General features: G+C 34.3%; 1 protein-coding gene across 4 annotated transcripts in view; it reads left to right on the top strand.

Annotated features, from left to right (window-relative positions):
• The window catches only part of LOC110836697 (dynein beta chain, ciliary), an 81,619-nt gene that overhangs the window by 15,475 nt on the left and 46,625 nt on the right, over window positions 1–19,519 (top strand). For 3 of the 4 annotated variants that reach the window (XM_022078159.2, XM_022078160.2, XM_022078157.2), the window contains 16 exons: window positions 4,244–4,429; window positions 5,330–5,566; window positions 6,026–6,222; window positions 7,946–8,085; window positions 8,874–9,026; window positions 9,580–9,791; window positions 10,042–10,139; window positions 11,460–11,595; window positions 12,756–13,040; window positions 14,860–14,970; window positions 15,335–15,489; window positions 15,859–16,054; window positions 16,518–16,654; window positions 17,319–17,437; window positions 17,677–17,872; window positions 18,825–19,323. In XM_022078159.2, coding sequence (XP_021933851.2) covers window positions 4,283–4,429; window positions 5,330–5,566; window positions 6,026–6,222; window positions 7,946–8,085; window positions 8,874–9,026; window positions 9,580–9,791; window positions 10,042–10,139; window positions 11,460–11,595; window positions 12,756–13,040; window positions 14,860–14,970; window positions 15,335–15,489; window positions 15,859–16,054; window positions 16,518–16,654; window positions 17,319–17,437; window positions 17,677–17,872; window positions 18,825–19,323 — 3,018 coding nt within the window. In that variant the 5' untranslated portion in view covers window positions 4,244–4,282. Of the gene's footprint in view, window positions 1–1,939; window positions 2,089–4,243; window positions 4,430–5,329; window positions 5,567–6,025; window positions 6,223–7,945; window positions 8,086–8,873; window positions 9,027–9,579; window positions 9,792–10,041; window positions 10,140–11,459; window positions 11,596–12,755; window positions 13,041–14,859; window positions 14,971–15,334; window positions 15,490–15,858; window positions 16,055–16,517; window positions 16,655–17,318; window positions 17,438–17,676; window positions 17,873–18,824; window positions 19,324–19,519 lie in introns of those variants that run through there. The other variant, XM_022078158.2, reaches the window with a different exon arrangement.

Below are 19,519 nucleotides of genomic sequence, written 5' to 3'. Positions count from 1 at the left end.
TTGTCCGGGTTGGTTGTAAATGTATTTTCCTAGATAATTCACAATAATTAAAAGAAAACACGCAAATGTAATAATTACGTAAGTTAATTAGAGACATGAGTTACATAAAGTATTAATTATTTACTAATAACAGGATTTTATACGAAATTTAATACAGCACTTGAAGTTCTGAGAAATTACTGTCACTGTATTAATAAACGAACTTAGTATACCATATCCCAACGGATAGTAATAACGTTATAATATCGTAAATTTCAAGTTTTATCAACAATTGATTTATGTTGGTACATTAAATAATGTCACTGTTGTATTTATTCCTTTCTTTTGAAATGTTCTAACTTTTACAACAGAATTTTAAAATTAATTTTTAATTTTCGTGTAAATCAGATAGACGCCGGTTAATCCACCCCCTGATAACCGGGAGTCTACTGTACTGTGTACTTATTTATTTTATTTAGTGTTCTGTCTGACGACAGGTCCATATGAACAGGATCCTTCCATCCTTTTCTCGGACTGGGACCTGTTCATATACGTTCTTGGCAGATGATCCAGAAGTGGTTTGCCATTGCCTTCTTCTGTGTGTGAATGGAGTAATTGTTGGGATGCCACGGAGAAACCGGGGAAGCCCCCGGAGGAAAACTCCGTGTTGCCTAGACCACGGCCTTGCCCAACACAAGTTATAAATTCGGGCACCGCCGGGAATCGAACCCGGGACCCCAGGATTACAAGGCATATAACTAAAAATACTATATCAGAAAATACACTTTGTCAGTGCTAGGTTGAAAACCCCTGCCTTAGAGCAAGTGTAAAACAATATGAAAAATTATTGTTTTATTGTTACTTTAATGCTTCTCAAATAAATAGATATTATACATTATTTCCAATAATTGCTAATATGGGGAAGGGGCTGCCTTATTCCGTCTGTCTGCATGTTTTATCTTCAAAACCTTTGTATGAATTTTGATCAAATTTGGTACTGGGGAACGGGGAGTCTATATTACAATTTATCGAATCAATTTTAGTTTCAACATATTTTACATGAAGTTTAAATCGAATTTCAACAATTTTATAAAAAGTAGTCGAATCGTAGAAGCTGCAAGTTCTGAACCCGTGTTATCCCACCTATTCCGTGTGAAGTACGAATTTATTTAAAAGCACTTCGGAAAGTTTAAGGAAAGATGCAATGAATGTCTTGTATAATAATGGTGCAGGCATTTCGTCCGTAATATCCGTCGAATTCGACGGAGTTTTTTTTCCCTAGGCTTTTCAACGCAGCCTGGGCAAAATAAATTTCTCATCTGTTCTTTGTTCCTTTGTATCAAGTGGGCGTTGAAAGCGATCGATTAGACATTGTGGCTATTCTTTGATGTCTAAGGCATTATTCACTCGCTACCATAGCAACGGTTTATTACGTAGTTTGGCGAGGTGCACTATACCTTCAAAACATCGTGTGGTTTGACCTTATCCATTGTTATATGCTATTTATAGAGTCATTCATTGTCAACAGGACTGGCCATAGCAACAGTAGCTCCTAGAATGAACAAAACTCAAAGTATTCCCTCGTCACAGAAAAGTTACGCAAAACGGTTTATATGTTAAGTGATCACTCTTGTAAATCATAATATAATAATACAGTTTGTTTATTTGTGCAATTTAAAACGATTAATAAGGCCGATTAATGGTTATTTTTTAGAGATACGTAGTCCCGAGAATTTTTTTTTTTTTAATTTTGAAAATTAGGGAAAGTTGTATACAACGGCGCATCGCTTAAAGATTGGAATGAAGTACACAGAACTTTCTGGAAATTGGTATCGTTTGTACGTCGTGTTTTACGTTTGTATTGAATAAATATGCGATTGCCTCTGCTACCTGCGAATCAGATGGCGTGGAAAGCGATCGATTCGACACTGCGCCGAATTCAACACCTAAGGCGTCGTATGTTTCTTCCCATAGCAACGGTTAGTACGGAATTTAACAAGGTACACCACACCATTATAAAATCAAATGGTCTGACGTTATCCATTGTTGTATACGATTTATAGTCGTTTATTATCAACAAGAGACGAAGAGGGTCTATACTGTGATATTGTAAGTTATAAATAAAATGTACTGTGTAGAAGAAAATGTTTACATACTGCGAATTTGTATTAATTTAAAAGTTAAACAATGGAGAAAACGAAAATTTGGTATTGACTAAAGCGTTCGTTTTTGTATGTAGCATAAATATTTATTACAAAAACCGTTGAAATTTAAATATATGGCTCAGCGTTTCTCAACCGGGGTTCCCCGGAACCTTAGGGTTCCGCGAACAATCGCCGGGAGTTCCGCGAGAAATTGTGATGAATAGGCTAATCATATGTAAATGTATTTTTGAGTCATTTTTATGCTTAATTTCATATTCGTAATTTTACTATACACCTACGACATATTCTCGGGAAATTCTTGTGTATTATAATAAAGTCTTCAACCTGTTATGTCATTTAGAAATATAATAATCATAAGAAATATATTTAGCGATGTCTATACGGCGCCAGCGTGAAACCGTCTTTAGTAATCAGTGTACAGGAGCTCTACGTGGTGGATTCACGTATCATCGAGTGACTCAAGTAAATTTTATTATTTAAATTGGCTCCAAAAATAACATTTCCTTGACACATATATTTCTTCATATGACATTTTACTTTGATTTATCTTATGCCTTTTTAACATTGTCAATAAACGATTTAGTTATTGTAGTAGTTATTATCTGTTATCGTTCTGTTTATATGTGTTATATACGATATTGGTTATTTATGTTAATTTTTTGTGTGAATGAAAACCTCAATATGAGGTCTCTTGAACAGGCAGTTTGATTTCAATTTTTTTGTATTGTCAATAAACTTGAGAAAAACGTAAGTAATTTTTTGCGTAAACCAGCTATCAGAAAAAATATATTAAGTTTTCTTTATGAACTTTAAGTTTATAAAAAAGAAAGAAAAATATCAATAATGATATATAATAATTTTTATGTAGGGGTTCCCTGAGACATGAATATTATTTCAAGGGCAAAAAAGTTGAGAAACGCTGGTGTATGTAAATACAACAGACAGATGTTGTTAGTTGGTGATAATTTTTTTAAAATCGCTATTAGAGTTCAGACAATGTAAAAACGCAAGTTTTTTATCTTGAACGCAAGATTCATTCATTGACTCGTACAAACTTATTTTCTTACTAACAATATAAACGGGCGAATTGTAATCTAATATATACACTTCACGCAAGTTTCGCCGAAATGCATGATCACACATTGTTTACTTTTTTTCTGCATTGATTCAATTTTATATCTAAAACTGGTTTTGACTTTTCTAATAATATTATAATTGATAAATAATTAACGGCAATAAAACATTAAATTGGTATAAGTGAATGACGTAATAAAACGATCTAAACACTCGTAGTAAGCTGGAAATGTGTTCGTTTTACTAAACGTATTTAATAAATAATGTAATTGTTCCAAATTAAAATTATCTTCACCAGCACTATGGTTAAATATAAGCTCAAAATAAGAATTTAATTTTTGGGGCTACACTTACCATTTATTCTGATTAAAATAACAAGGTGTATAGTTTTTATTTATAATGGGACCGAGAGAGATGGCTCATATGTAACGCGTCTGGCTAGAATTCTGCAGTAACTTTTGCTACATTACGTCATATGGATGTTTACTAAACATGGTTCTAAAGGGTACGAGTATATGATCAACATTCCGTACGCAGACATTCAAACTGCATTAGTAATATTTGAGGTTCTCACGGCGAGGAGTACGAAGATGACTCTTATGGGTGGTAGTCTGCTAGAAGTAATCGTGGTGTCTGCTGCTTCCATTATCTGGGTCTCCATCATCACCCTGTTAATGAAGGCGTCAGGTTAATGTCGGGTAACTTTTGCCAGACTACATGGTGCAACATCCCGGAAGACACCCATCGTCTTATTTAAACTGCATTCTTTCTTCTCGTGCACAACCTCTGGTTCAACACATTCGCTGCCAGATTTGGTGATTTTCATTTATCAGAGGCAATTTAAATCCACCAGAAATTTAGTACATTATTTAAATAACACCGGGAAGATACGATTATCAATAAATAAATGGCATAGAAATCAGGAAAAAAAAATTTAAGCGTTGGATATTGGACAATTTGGTGTTATGTACACAACCTTCTGTACAGAGGTCTCAGCTTTATAAATGACTGATTGATTGTTTAAGGTCGCATTGTATTAGAGACGATACAATAAAAATATTGCTATGGCAGAAGATACAAAATCAGATAAGGGACAAGTTGCAGAGGATGAAGACGATCCACGCCTGGAATTCATGTTCAGCTATTTACAATTGTCTATGCACCTTAAGCCTGATAAATGGGCTAAACTGCTAGGAAACAGAGAATTAGCTGTAAGTAATGTTCTTTTAATTTCTTATGATTTTCTTCAGCTTCAGAAGTGCTAATTTGCCCCTGTTTCAGTTGCAGAATATGAAACATACCATTGGGTATGTAGGCCAGGGATCTGATTGGTTCTCTGCTGACAGAAACAAAAGACTCAATACCACCAACATCAAAGTGCAACACTGGACACAATCTTGAGTCACTTCAATCCAGTTTATATCATTACCTCCTATTTTGTCAAATCCAGATAATATTGTCCTCACATCTGAGTTTCCAAAGTGACCGTTTTTCAATAGGTTTTCCCACAAGAACTTTGTGTCCATGAGCTAAATGTTCGAACAAAACTAACTGGAACTGGTGGTACTCATAATATGAAAATACGTGGACATCACAGTGTTAAGTGATATGATTTTCTAAGTATCACAATGTAATAATACTTTCTGTTAAATCTGTATCCACACACACCATTTGTCACAGACACAGAGTTTTCAATGAGGTGGAATTATGAATGTTGAATAGTTAAGGCGTTGGAATTAGATGGCTGTAGCCTATTTGAAGGTACTATTCAGATATTACCTTGGAAGGACTGAGAAAAACCCATAACCTGGTTGAGATTTTAAGATGATACCTTCCAAAAATAAATTTAGGAAGTTATTTCTACATCTTAATTGGTGTAACATGTTTAGAATTTTCATATTAACTGCATCTGGCATTTTAAAAAAAAAGTGAAATTAATGGTCACTGCTGTGCTTAATGTACTGAAACATGTTTTATAAGGAACGTGGTATGAAAATGTCAGGACACAGTGAATTCAAATTTCGCTGCAAATGGTCAGTATTAGATCTACCTGTCTTCTGATAAAGTATTATACCTATTTTACAACTCATAATGACATTCCTTTGTTTCAGAAATATATATTTGACTTTTTGCAAAATCCAGATATCTGGTTGCTTGTGCTGACGAGAAGCAGTTCTGGACTAATACAACCCATGCACAACTTTTCGTCTGCTTCCATCCAGTCAAAGTCATGCTATTTCATAAGGAAAGCTGAAGAACCAATCACCAAAGACAATTTTCGTAATATCTTGACATTTGGAGATATTGCTGCTAAGCCTGTTGATCAGTTGGCTGTATTGGTGCAAGAGGTGTGATCGTTTTACTTCACTAATTACCAGTTCTTGAAGTGAGATAAATATGAGTGGAAATGTATACCTTAATTGAGTACATATATTTTACAGAAGTATTAATTAAAGTAAAGTTTGTCCCACTACGTGCCGTATAGGCCCTTGGGGTGAGTGGAGGTATAGCTCCTCTCTTTCTTGACCTCAGCACTAGATGAGTGATCGACATCACGCCCCGGCCGGCTTTATCCCCTAGAAAGGACCCCGGTACCCATCGTAGAGGAGGCTGGGTGGGCTCCAGAGCCAGTCTGGATGCAGAGGAAAAATCCTCTGCCCCTGTTGGGGATTGAACCCCGGTCATCCAGCCCGTAGCTAGTCACTATACTGACTGAGCTATCCCGGCTCATACAGAAGTATTAATTATAAACTACTAAACAGGGATGCTGGGTTGTCCAATCTGTTTTTATTGTTTCATTTCTACAGGTATTTGTGCCACTGTTGTCCAATCCAGAGAATCAACATAACTGGCCAAAAGTTGTGACAGATGATGTCATGAAACACGTATATGAACTGAAAAACATTGTATATGAAGTTTGTGGCAAGATAAATGGACAAACTCTACTTCCAATGCCTCTTGGTGTAGAAAGAGTGCATGAGGTTGAGCAAACTATTGTAGAAAGGTGAGTAAATAATTTCTGGATTTATTATTTAATGACATGGTGAGAGGTTCATTAATAATAATGAATTAATTAAAATATTAATTAATTAATAAAAAACAAGAAATACTGGAAACATGAGAAAGTCTGTGAACTCTCAGGGGTTCCCTGGCTTAGTTTAAGTCACAAATTTACTGAAGAAAAGTTTGTATTGTTGAAAGATTGCACCTGCACTGCTTTTATTGCAATTAACCCTGGAATTTGGCATTTTAACCAAATGGAATTCATGATCACTGTATTGTGCTTTTACAATGTATTACCACTTTGGCATTTATTGTTAATTTAAGGTCACCACATTGCCAACTTTCCTTACCATAATTCCCATTTTCAGACTTGTTATGAAGAATACTGAGATATTTACTTGTGAGTTAATTAGGAGAAAAGTTTACTGATCACGTTGTACTGAAGAACCTACTCCTCACAGAACTTGTGCATTGAGACTGAAATTTGAACCTCCCGTATATCTCTTCCATACTATATTTGTAATAAACTCATTTAATATGACAAACATTGCAGTGTACTCCATATTTGGGAGAATCAAATTTTAAATCTCAACTGGGATACTGGGTACTGGGAACAACCCGTTGTTCAAGTGCGTCAGCACTGCGGGTCCCAATTTTTCGTTGGCTTGATCTATGGACATTCGGTAGGACTCCTTGGACAAGGGATCGGCCCATCGCAAGGCCTCTACCTGTACACAGGACAGCACAATACAGAAAAACGCGAACAAACATCCATTACTTGAGTGGGATTCGAACCCACGGTCCTAGCGACCAAGCGGCACAAGGCCCACGCCTCAGACCACTGCGGACCCCTTAAATCTCAACACAGAGACTATCATGATATGTTTTCTGTAGTGTCTTTTAGTCCTTATTTGTTGTACTTGTACACGAGTACTTGCCTGGTATCGGCAAACAACTTGGTGTGTGGGTAACATCACAGTTCTAGGAGATTGATAGCAATTCTATTAGTAATTGAAAATGAGTTTGACTATGGACTCGGCTGCACAACTTCTGTCCAGAATGGAAACTTGAGATATATGTTTTCAGCGAGGCATGGCCAAGGCTTCTACCATGACAGTTACAAGCCACCCATAATGGTCTCTCACGTGCCAAATAATTTTCACATAATTATAAAACTCCAACTTAACTACAGATGGATGTGGATGGTTAGTGTCTTTCTTTACCCATGGTAAAATAGCCCACAGTACCGTTGCATTGGAGACTGGGTAGGCATCAGAGACAGTGTGTGCATGGTGGCACAGGGAAATGTTCCATATCCCACTGGATTTTAAGCCCAAGTCATCCGGCCTATAGAAAGTCACTTTTTACTGAACTGTCTCTATTCACTGGCACTTCTACCCTGAAGACAGAGGCGATAATTTATTCCAAATATTGATAACCATCTACAAGATGACACTGTGATATAATTCAGAAGACCACAATCATAAATCCTGATATTATTCTTAAATAGATAAAAAACTATTTTTTGTCACATTCTTTCAATTTCATAATTTATAAGCATTCTGTTATTCAGAGCTATATAAGGTACACACTTTATAATCTGTCTGTACATAAACAAATATCACTAAATAATTATGTGTGCAATGTCCTGAACTAATATGTATCATCAGAAGATTGTTTGAGAAGCTTTTTCATGATTGTAACATGGGTGTGGCATGTGACAGTAAGGGTGCAACTGTAGACCTGCATCTTAAAAGTGCTATTGAAGGAGTTATCATCAAGTGGGCAACGCAGATTGATGAAGTTCTTAAGGAGGACTCATCTAGCGCATTTGTCAGAGAAGCAAACCCAACTCCAAGATTTGGTATGTAGTCATTTTTTATGTTAAAACATTTTATATCTTGTACTTATTTTTAAGTAAAAGTCAAATACAGTAGAATTTAAGGTTTAACATTTTCATAGTGGTTTGCTGACACTTTTGTTTTGGTTTCCAGGGTTCTGAAGAGACAAAGTTCTATCTTCAGAATCCTATTAGGAAGTTGTATAGGTCTGTCCATCTGTTGCCTGATGTGTATGTGTTTTTATTTTTGTACACATGTATGTATGTGTGTGTGAATGAGTGTATGTTTGTGTGTGTATGTGTGTGCATATATGTTTAAAAAATAGGGGAGGGAGTTGTGGGAATTTTAACAGCACTGCTTTCCTTTTTGTTCAAAGAAATGTGCTGATATTTCTGTCTGAAAGTTGGACACATGTAAGAAATGGTGGAAAGCCTCTAAAGCCTGATAAGATTTTTAGTATATTTTACTTTTTGTTTTTTGTACATAAATGTTTTGACACACCATACTATTCTATAATATTAGAATAGAAAAAGTCCTATTTATATGTGTAGACATGTAATCGGAGAATGTTGTCTCTTTGCAGCACATTCTAAAACAGAATTTGTCAGTCATAATAACGCATAAATCAGGATTACAAAGAGCTGAGACTGTGAAACATGATGCTATGTACATTATAAGTTATACTTTAAAAATTCAGTACGCAGTGTTTGAAAACTATAAAAAGACAGATTGTGTAATTTTTCAAACTTATCATAGTAAATATGCCAACAATGTATGTAGTTTAACATAGTTTTTCATGTATTTATAATAGAAATTGACTTTTGGAACAATCGTCTCAAAAACCTGGAATGTATCTATGACCAGCTTTGTGATCTGAGGGTTAAGAGGATGGCCTCCATTTTAAAACTGACAGACAGTGTCTACTTCTCTTGCTTTAAGTTACAGTTCCATAACATTGTGGCAGGTGAGTATAGAATAGTTAAACATAATGTCTGACTAAATGCAACATTAGAAGCTCTTTGTATTTTCCTAGTTTGTGGATTAATTTGTCCTTATGAGAAATGAGGTTTTTTTTAATAAAGTTTAGATTCCAGTTGTCCCTTCTCATAAGGTTTCCAACAAAAATTTGGTAGTTTCTTTCTGGATGTTCCATAGATGTCATTCTGCTTGATTTATTCAAAATAACAATTAGATGAAGAGTAGAAATTGTGAAGCTCCTCACTATATACAAAAGGAACACTTCCTCAAGATGGAATGTAGTACTCTTCAAAGTGTTTGAATTATCACCTATCCTCAAATATTTTAGTCAAATATAAGGACAGTTTCTTGAAACAGGCCACAATTGTTTCCTCCCCAAACTTTGAGTTCACTATGCATAGTCATCTCATCATCTCATTCAGTAATAAATAACATACGCAGTTTATTCAGTGCCCTTTGACCAAACATTCATGAGAATTAATTTTTTATGTTTTATCATATGTCATCCTCAGAGTAAAACCTTTTGATTAACATTTCAGCTGTAACAGAAGCACGTGATATCACTTTATACCTGAAGCCTCTTGTAAAACACTTTGAAGTTCTGGAGAACACAGACTTCAGAAATGTGCAGCCACTGTTGCGTCCATTGATTCATTGTGTGGCTCTTGTGTGGGCCAATAGTCGCTATTACCGCACTTCTGCTAAGATCATTACACTTGTGAGAGAGATTGCAAATCTACTCATTCAAGAGGTATGAGATGAATTTTTATATTAGTTGCAGGTAATATTCTGAAAAGATCTCAAAGCCTGTTACTTTTGTTTTGCAGGAACTGTAAATAGTTTTACAACTTGTAGGTTTTTTTAAATAACTGTTGCATCAATGTTAGACCCAGTCTGGCATTCTTCATAATTCTTTTCAACTGTGTCAAACCAATTTTAAATGATACCTACCTGTGAGTGAGATGTAACATTTTACATGACACAGTTATATTTTCTTACAGGCTACCAAATTTCTGGACCCAGGGTCTCTTTTCCAAGGAGAAGTGGATGAAACTCGAGAGCATGTTGAAAATTGTATTACAGAACTGATGTCTTTCAGGTAATATAATTTGACATACCTTCTTTTCTTATGGATAGGGCAACTTAGTGGCTGTATTGGCTTCATCTTTCTTAGTTCTGTATGTCATATGATCAGAAAGAACACTATATTATGGCCTTTCATATTCAGAATGTTACATCACTGGAGACAAATGTGTTATATAATAACTAAATCTCTTAACACAATTCTACCAGAAATCATAGTGTTATGATATATGTAGCCATGTCTCACTGCCTGAAGCTAGCATGTTTTAATTCAGTGTGACCATTAGCTGTGTGATCTAGATACCATGGTAATCCCTGTGCTTTTCATATTCACCAGCAGAAGGCATTTCACTGCCAGAAATTTAATTCCAAATTTGTGTAGGTATTGCATATCACATTGCTAGACAATTTGATGTTTGATACCTTTGTGTTAGTTTCTGATTTGATTGGTTTGTAAATTTTGAGTTTTGTAAAAAGTTGTTGGGCTATAACCTATGTAATTTATACCAATTACAGACACATCATTTATTAAGGCTTTTGATTAAGGTGTGTCATTAAACAAATGTGTATTGTTAGACATTTTAGTTTGTCTGTTGATTTAAAATTGTAACAGGTGTTAAACCCTGTGACATTTTGGAAGTTAGTTCTGCTTCCTTCATCTAGTAAAACCATACAACTTATTCAGTTGAGTTCATTGGAAAGAGCTGATTTCAGTCCCTGAAAACAGATGAATAAAAATGTTCAAGAACACACAACACTTTACATTTTTCATTACTTTAATGTTATGATGGTATTCTTGTTTAGAGTAAAAATTCTCTAAATATTTTTTCTTTTTTGCAATTTTTTCATCTTACATTTATCTTTCTGTCTTTTGCATAATACCTGCAGCTGGAAATACATTGTTTACAAAACCTATTCAATAGTAAAATATTACATTATGTAGAGTCTCTTTCTGTGTGTTTAATTGAATATGAATCACACTGAAAAATGTTTCAAACAGAAGTTAGACCTAAATATTTAAATTGACTTACCATGATTTTAGCAGTGATTATGTGAACATTCCTCTTCCTCCTGTATTCTCCCAGTTCAAAATTTATAATCGTCCTACTCAGAGATTTTTTTAATTCTAAATTTGAAGATTCAGACACAGGAAAGGAAAACTGAATTTTATTATCAAGGTTGAAGAAATGGTGGTATGGGGCAGATGCACTCACCCTGCCCGCCTTCCATTTTCTGATCATATTTATGTAAACCCAGCATTATACGTACAATCTCTGTAGTTGATGCAGCATTATATAATAGCTAGATAACTTCCAACTTGCTTTGTGTTTTGTAGGACAATCTTTGAGGAATATCGAGCCAACTTACACATATTCTTTCCAAAAGGTGTGGAACCTGTGCTGTGGACATTTCACCCAAGAGTGGTGTTTGAGCGAATGATCCAGTATGTTGAAAGGCTCAAAATTATAGAGGTACGTATAAGAGTGAAATATTGTATTGATCCTTCAGCCTAAGATACAGCTTAATACATGCCACAGTTATACACTATTTATAGCAAAGTATTATGAATAATACAGAATTTCATACATTTTTCAGAGCAACATTATTACAGAGTGAATTAATGATAGGTATTGTTTTTCATAGGCCAATAAATATTTTATTTTGGCCTCATATGAAGATTTCCTTTATATTTTGTGTGTATGTGTATACTGATTCCTGTGTATCAATTTTAGTATAGTTTTTTATTTTAAAATCAAGATTGTTTATGTCTTTATATTTGTGTCACACATTTGAATGCATTCTTTTACATCATATCCTTAGTTGTTTTTTTGTTGTTTTTTTAGTTTTCATGTAGTGTTTAAGAGGTTTAAGATGATGTGGCTAATTCCTACATCATATTTCTCCTTCATGGCCTCTGCTTACCTCATATGTACTGAAGGAGTCCATTACTGAGGTGTGAACACCTGTATTGCAAACTCAGGATTGTATTTAAGAATGATGTCCAATGGAAGGGATTTACAGCATGTCATGTTCTTTTTACCATTATCTTGTCATAGTATCCTTTACATTCACACAAAAGTTTTAAACCAGTGTGAGAGCGAAGGGAAAAGATTCACAACAGATCCAATCAGGTTTTGCTTCTGAGACCTTCAGCCAAAAGTCCAATAATTTTCCCATTATCTGTTATGTATTATGTTGTTGCACAACTCTTAGATCATACTAGCTTGCCTTGTAGGTGTTATCACTGTTTTCAGTGGAATCCATAACCTCCCTGAAAATAAAGGTGGTATGTTTATCTACACCACATCATAATCCAGGAATCCTCAATCGGCATTGACACTACTATAAGAACTTCAATTTACAACTGGATCATACTACCTACTAGCAGTTATCCCGTAGTGAAAAGTGACATCAGAATTAAATTTTCTCAAAAAGTAGTTTCTGTAATCTCACTGAGAATGTTACACAAGGGACAAAATGATGAAGTTATTTTCACTCTACAATGAGTCCACCTTCTTTTCACAGCTATAGATAGATAATGTTTTGTCTAATTAGATCTTTGGTATGTAAGAATAATGCTACATTTTTCAGAGGTTTCCAGGCTTAGTTATGGTTATAAATCTTGTTTCAGAATTTCTTTGCTACATCAATGGAATTTCTTAAATTGGAGAAAGTTGAAATTGGTGGGTTGAAAGGACGATTACTGAGTACGAAGGTTGCTGGAGTGTTCAGTCAGTTCTATGAAGCATTTACAGTATTTGGAGGCATTACATATGATCCTCTTGACCCAGAAGATGAGAGTTTTGTGTATGATTATACTGTGTTTATGGAGAAGATAGATGATATGGATCACAAACTTGCAGCTATCTTCTGCCAGGCATTTGATGATTGCTTCAATTTAGAGAGTATATACAAAGTGAGTTATTTTTTTATGACTACAGTATTGCAGTATTGAATACTGACGTTGTTAGTCTAGGTTTCAATTTTAGATGGTGATTGTACAATTATTTGATATGTTACTCATTCCTCAAAAATATTAGCGACCACTTGCAAGACTGTACAGCAACATGCCTCAGAGACCACATATTCTGTTTTGTGTGGTTTTAATGTAGAGCTTTAAAGAATATGCAATGTATATGAAACAAATTTCTTTGTAGATTGTGAAACAATGTGATGGTCATTTGAAATTAGGATTTATTTTTCAGATTATGGAGCTAGATTGAAATTTTGTCTGGAAACATTTTTATGTGTTAATAATTACAAACATGATGATAATGATGATGATAAGGAAGTTTGATTTTATGCTTACAAAATTTAACAGTAGGATCTGTACTCGTGGAAATTATGATGGTTGTTGTTAGCCTTACCATGTACCAGATTGAATCATTTGAAGCTGTTATAGATTCTTCTCAGAACTTATTATTTTGTGATTTTATAGAAGCAATTTTTTTTATTTCATTAGTAAACAACGTACAAAATGTTTTATGTGCAGATGGTGTAATACATGCAAGGCCAGTCATTACCTACACAAGAGCACTGATTTCAGTGTTTGGCTAAGAAATACTCATGGTGCCACTGTTTCCATTTCTCACTACATAAAAATTTACCTTGATTTGCAACATACATTGCTATCAGAATAGATATAGAAATGTATGTAATAAATATTAAATAGTAAATATTTCCAAATTTAAGCACTGTATTATAGTGACATAAATATTTGTCAATTTCAAATTTTTGGACTTTTTCAATCACCATTATGCTTCCTCAAACCACTACATTTTTGGAGATGGCTCTTCCCCCATCTTCAGGTGAACCTACACAGTTGGGCCTAATCTTGATCTGTGGACACTGGAACCAATCAGCCACCAACTAAAAAGCTAACTAAGGGTGGATTCCTCCGCAAGCTCAAGACATTGTCTCTTGCTAGGTAACACCATTCCTGTGTACGAAATGCATTGCTGGAAATGGTAAACAGAAACTTCTCAAGTAGTCCTTGTTTTAAGTCCTGTGTATGTTCCTTAATATGAACTTCCAACAGTTTGCCTCTTTCTCCTATATAACTTCATCCACATTCACAGGGAATGTTGTAAATACATTGTTTAATCTGTCATGTCTTGATATTTGGTTTGGTCCTTACAAATACGTTACATAGGGTATGTTTTGTTTTGAAAACAGTCTTAATAGTATATTATAAGAGCCATCTCCTGAAACATAGTGGTTTGAGGAAGCACAATGGCAAAATTAAAGAAGTCCAGAAATTTGAAATTGGTAATTCAACACCATCACCAGTAACATTTAGAGATGAATCATAAATATTGGGCTTTATTGTAGTATATAGAATCATAGTATGTTAGTAAATAATTCATTCAGTGGCAGATTCTGATCTATAAGTCAGGTCATGCAGATTTCAGTCTACACAACCTGGCATTACTAATAGAACCATATTCTCTCTCTTATTTTCATGGTGGCACATAAACTAAAGCATGGTATGGAGACATTAGTTGAATGATGAATCAACCTGATTTTGTGGCCTGGTGTATACATAGCTAAGAAATACAGTGGTATGCAAGCTACACAATGCAAGTGAAACATCAGAGCTATTGTTACTCTTGTTTTAGTCTAGTGGTATTGCAGTGAACTATTGCCCATGCTATAGCATTTTCCACTAAATTATGTATTTACTATTTATGAAAATACAGAAATTGATATTAATACTCTTTTTTTATTTTTGATAGTTGATTTATGTTGGAAGTTCACTGTTGGAACGACCTATCATAAAAGCGCAAGTTACTCCAAAATATAGGGTTCTCATCACAATGCTGGGTGAGGAACTGGATGTGATCAAGGTAATATTTTTATTTAACTTTTCCCATGTTATATAATTCCAACTATCCATTTTTCTTTTGTGTCATAGTTAGAAGAAACTTATCTTGAATCCTTGTGTTTGCTTATGAGTAAAACTTTCTTCCAATCAAAAATATTTGATGTAATTTCAGTGAATTCTGAAATTAGTCGAGTCAGAAAAGTCTGGACATTTTCCTGTTTTAGCATGTTAAGAGCCAAACTGGTGTAATTATGTTTCACATTTTAGAAGAGAAGCTACCTTGGAAGCAAGTAGTTTTAATAGAAATTTACATGTTATTCATGTTTTACTTATTTCATATTTTGTAATAAAACCCTTTAGTTATATATTAATATGTAACTTTGCAGAACACACTTGATGAACAAGTGGAATTTTACAGTGAGAAAGGTTACATGATTATTGATAAGTACTTCCCTCCAACGGCTGGCGCACTGCTTTACATCAACAAACTGAGGCAGAGGATTATGATTCCTACTGAAATTGTTAAGGAGCTAGAACTTGAGTAAGTACATATTTCTGTCACTTAGTAAAAAGGTTTTGAATCAGTACAAATTATGTATGACATGAATCCTTCTTACTGAGTACCAAAAGTTTATCCCACGAGTCTAACTTCTATAAGAATTATAAAGTGAAGCTGAAGTTGATGAAAGACTCTCGGGTTACAAGCTGCGGCAGGTGGCTGAATGGTGAATAAGCCATATCTTCTGCCGACGTATAGAGAACATTCTCTGCTCTCATCCTCAGGGCTGCTGCATAATAAATCTGATCCCTTGTAGCATATAAATAAATATGTAAGCTTATCTTTCTTAAAGGCAGGCTAATAAGTTCTGCTGCTTTGTAGAGTTCTCTAACATCTGCATTAATTCATTAGCATTATACAGAGTCCAGACTTCCAACATCTACTGGAAAAGTATAATGAGATTAGAGGCTATTTGGATGAACTGGAATATAAAATTTTCTCTAAATGGGCAGCACAAGTTCCAGAACAGTGTTCCATAAATCTGGAAAAGCCTCTTATATTACAAGCAGAAGAAACTCTGGGACTGAGCCTCAACTTTGATGACAATGTAAGATTTTTGTATATATATAAGGTTTCAAAGTGTTTGAGTATGCAGGTTGGTTCAAGGTTGAAGCACCCATTTTGCATTCAAGAGACTCTTGGACTGGATTACAGCCGAGATGTTAGCTATCAAAGAATCATATGACTGCTTTATCCCCTAACCTGTAGAGTAGAGTAGAGTAGAGTTAAGTTAACAATATACCTTATTATCTCATTTGATGTTAAAGAATCCAGTTAGTACATTATTGTTAAATAACATACAAAGTAACCTCAGAGTGGTTGGAAATTGTTGTTCAAATGCCATTCATAGTATAGTACTGATGGCAGGATGATTTATATGGGGTAGATTATAGTTATGTAGTTTTATATATTGTTGTAAGTGGTTCGAGATAATGGATTTTTGAAGTTTGCTGTTTTGTTGTTGTTGTTTTTTTGGGTTGCTGTACCATGTAGTACTATTTACTGTTTAGCTTGTGGCAATTTTACGAGAGGTCCGATACTTGAAGATGATGGACAAGGAAGGAATCCCCAGTGATGCTCTGACACTGTTTGATCATGTTGAAACCCTTCACCAATGGATTAGCAATTTGAACCTTGCTATCAAGTGGTAAGATTATCTGATCCAGCATGCTACAGTGCAACAATGGAACCTCTACTTTGTGTGTCTTAAGTTAAATGTTCAATTTAATTTTAGTTCCAGTTTAAATTATCCCAGATCAATAACCTTAGTGTTAAGCTCTATCCATGTAAGATTTTCTTCAGTTTAATTTTGAAATCCACTGCCCCTGAATAAACCTAAAATCAACATTGGTCTGTATATCTGTATCTAATTTGAAATCAGGTTTAATTAGATGTAAATGAACTAATTTGGTTTGTAGCATCTTGAACTTATCAGACAGAACTGAAACAGACTGAATTAGTTGGTATTTCATCTTCTCCCATTGCTTGTCCATGATTATTTTTCCTAATTGTCTTTCCCACAGCTTGCATGCTCATTTCTTTATCCTCTTTCATTTCAATTTTTGTTCACTTGTGCTTATCTGCATTATTAACTTTTTAAAATGACCATTCCATCTATATATATCCTTTTTCCACCTTTACTATTCTTGGTCATTTAAGATTTTTAATATTTCTTCTGTCTTATTTTATGTACTCGTATATACATGTATTTTATATTTGTACACATAAAATGGAGTGATGCATGTGTGTAGTGTTTCCTGCTTTCTACATACTCAATGCATGTTTAGCTTAAGCCTGTTATTTTCTTGTAGGTACAACAGTATCCGTCAAAACAGTTTGCCTGTGGAGTATGCACTTATTGTACATGAAATTGAACAAATTGACAGTCTCATCATTGAAGTTATTGAGAACCTCAACTGGAACTCAGAAAGTGAGTGGTTTCATCCACATTAGTTTACAAACACTTTTACATTTAGAATTGCTTATATTTGTGGTTTCTCAGTAAATTTTCATAATTGTTTTTATTCAAATTTATTTTTAAATTTGACTTTTATAAACTTTTATGAGTTACTTTTAAACAATAAATATTATTATATCTGAACCAAAAAATATGATAATTATTATTTCTTAGATTAGTAGTTTTTAATATATTTCTGTATTGTGCTGCAGATGTGTGGTCATATGTGCAGAAAATTCGAATTATAATAGAGGACCTATATAACAGAGTATCAAAGGCTCACCAGAATGTGAACAGAATTTGTAGTCTGATTAATACATGGAGCCTTGCACCTCTCTTTGAACGTAAGGACAGCAAGAAGGACAGCTTGATATATTTAGATGACCATGATGAACGTGTCCTTCGAAGGTAGGTTTGGTTTGCAAATGGCAACACTCCTGTTTGTTGGCTGAAGAGTGTGCAGAGGTATACCACAATTTAAGTCATTTTTCCTGAATCACACTGCAAAATGTAAAAATGTGTGAACTGTAGACTTTTTCATAGATTTAACATTATAAATGTGGGTTATGTTCTTAAGCAGATATTTTTCAATAGTGAAATTTGTGGTTATCTATGTGAAATAATACTGCAGTGTTATAAAAAGGTCCTTTAATGATACAAACTTGGCTTCAAATTAAATTTTATTTTGCTGCTGATGTATACAAGGACACAAGCTTCCACCTTGAGAATGACACAGCATAGGATATCACACCTAAATTAAGAAGGAAAAAAGAAGAAATTAAAGTGTGTTAAATAATCAATATAAAATTTATAACTCTGTATATTTAATAATTTTTGTTCAGCAGAATTTTTCTTCTGAGGCTATCTGATATGTGATCACTTTTAAATGTTATTCCCAAAGTTAGAGTAATTTGCTATGCCTGATCTATTTTACATGTGGTTTAATGATGCTGTCAGCAACTCAGGATATGTAGTGTTGGATGATAGGATGATTAATAAATACTGAACTGTAAAGGACATTGGTCTAATTTAATTAACTATCTTAATATTGTCCTGGAGGAACTGAGGAAAACTACAAAATATCTGTCACTATAGCCAGCCTCCTGAGAGAGATTTGAACTTGGGATCTCCCATATATGACAGAATTACTTGGTTATGATGTTTGGTCCCTGATCTAGTGAATAATAAAGTGAAGTATGTAAAGAGCAAACACTTGCTAAGGATTGAGAGTGACATGATTCAGTCATTTTTTTCTTCCACATGCAAATGTCACAATTGTTCATGCATAATTTTAATTTTTTATTTTACCCTCTTTTCAGCCTTCATAGAATACCTCACTAATTTATGTCTTCTTCTGCAGATACAAGGAAATAAGAAATGTAGGTAAACAGATCCATCAGCTGATGAATGAGAATTATAGATTGTTCTTTAACATTAAATCACGTGAGATAGAGCTGGAGGAAGAAGTTCATGATGAGAAAAAAATATTTGAAGGAGAGAAAAATGAATTTGAATTGCATGAGAAGGAGCCATTGGGAGAAACTGAAACTGATGACGAAAAGATAGAAGTAGAAAATATGCCATCTATAGACAAGACAGAAAAACACATTGGTGCTGAAAGTGAATTAGTTACAGAAATTCTATTGGAATCTCACAGTGCTCCTTTCACTGTTCCTGTTACTTCAACAAGTCATGCATCTATTCCAAGAATTGCTCAACACATGTTTCAAATTGAAGCCAGACCTGATGATGAAGCAGAATCAGGACTTGCTTTGTTTCTTCAGTCATTAAGACAAACTGGAGAAACAAAGAGCGGGGGTAAGGTGGAAATCAAATTTGGTGATGAAATTCAATCAGTGGTAGGTACATACTGTTCAAAGGTTGTGATAGTGGTTTAGCATAGCGATGGAGTATTTTTTTTAAACATTACTCATTGTCTGGATAAGATGAAAGACATATCAAAGATTGCTTTAGAAGAAAGGGATGCATAGTATGTGGTATAAAACTGATCCTAGGCTGAGTGATAATGACCATCATTATTCAATTTGTCCTACA

This window comes from Zootermopsis nevadensis, unplaced genomic scaffold, assembly GCF_977971745.1.
Source record: "Zootermopsis nevadensis isolate Lab colony 2312 unplaced genomic scaffold, Znev_1.0 Znev_ptg000028l, whole genome shotgun sequence".
Classification (NCBI taxonomy): Eukaryota; Metazoa; Arthropoda; class Insecta; order Blattodea; family Termopsidae; genus Zootermopsis; species Zootermopsis nevadensis.
The sequence above is the reverse complement of the archived record's forward strand: the minus strand, read 5'-3'. Positions and strand labels throughout refer to the sequence as shown.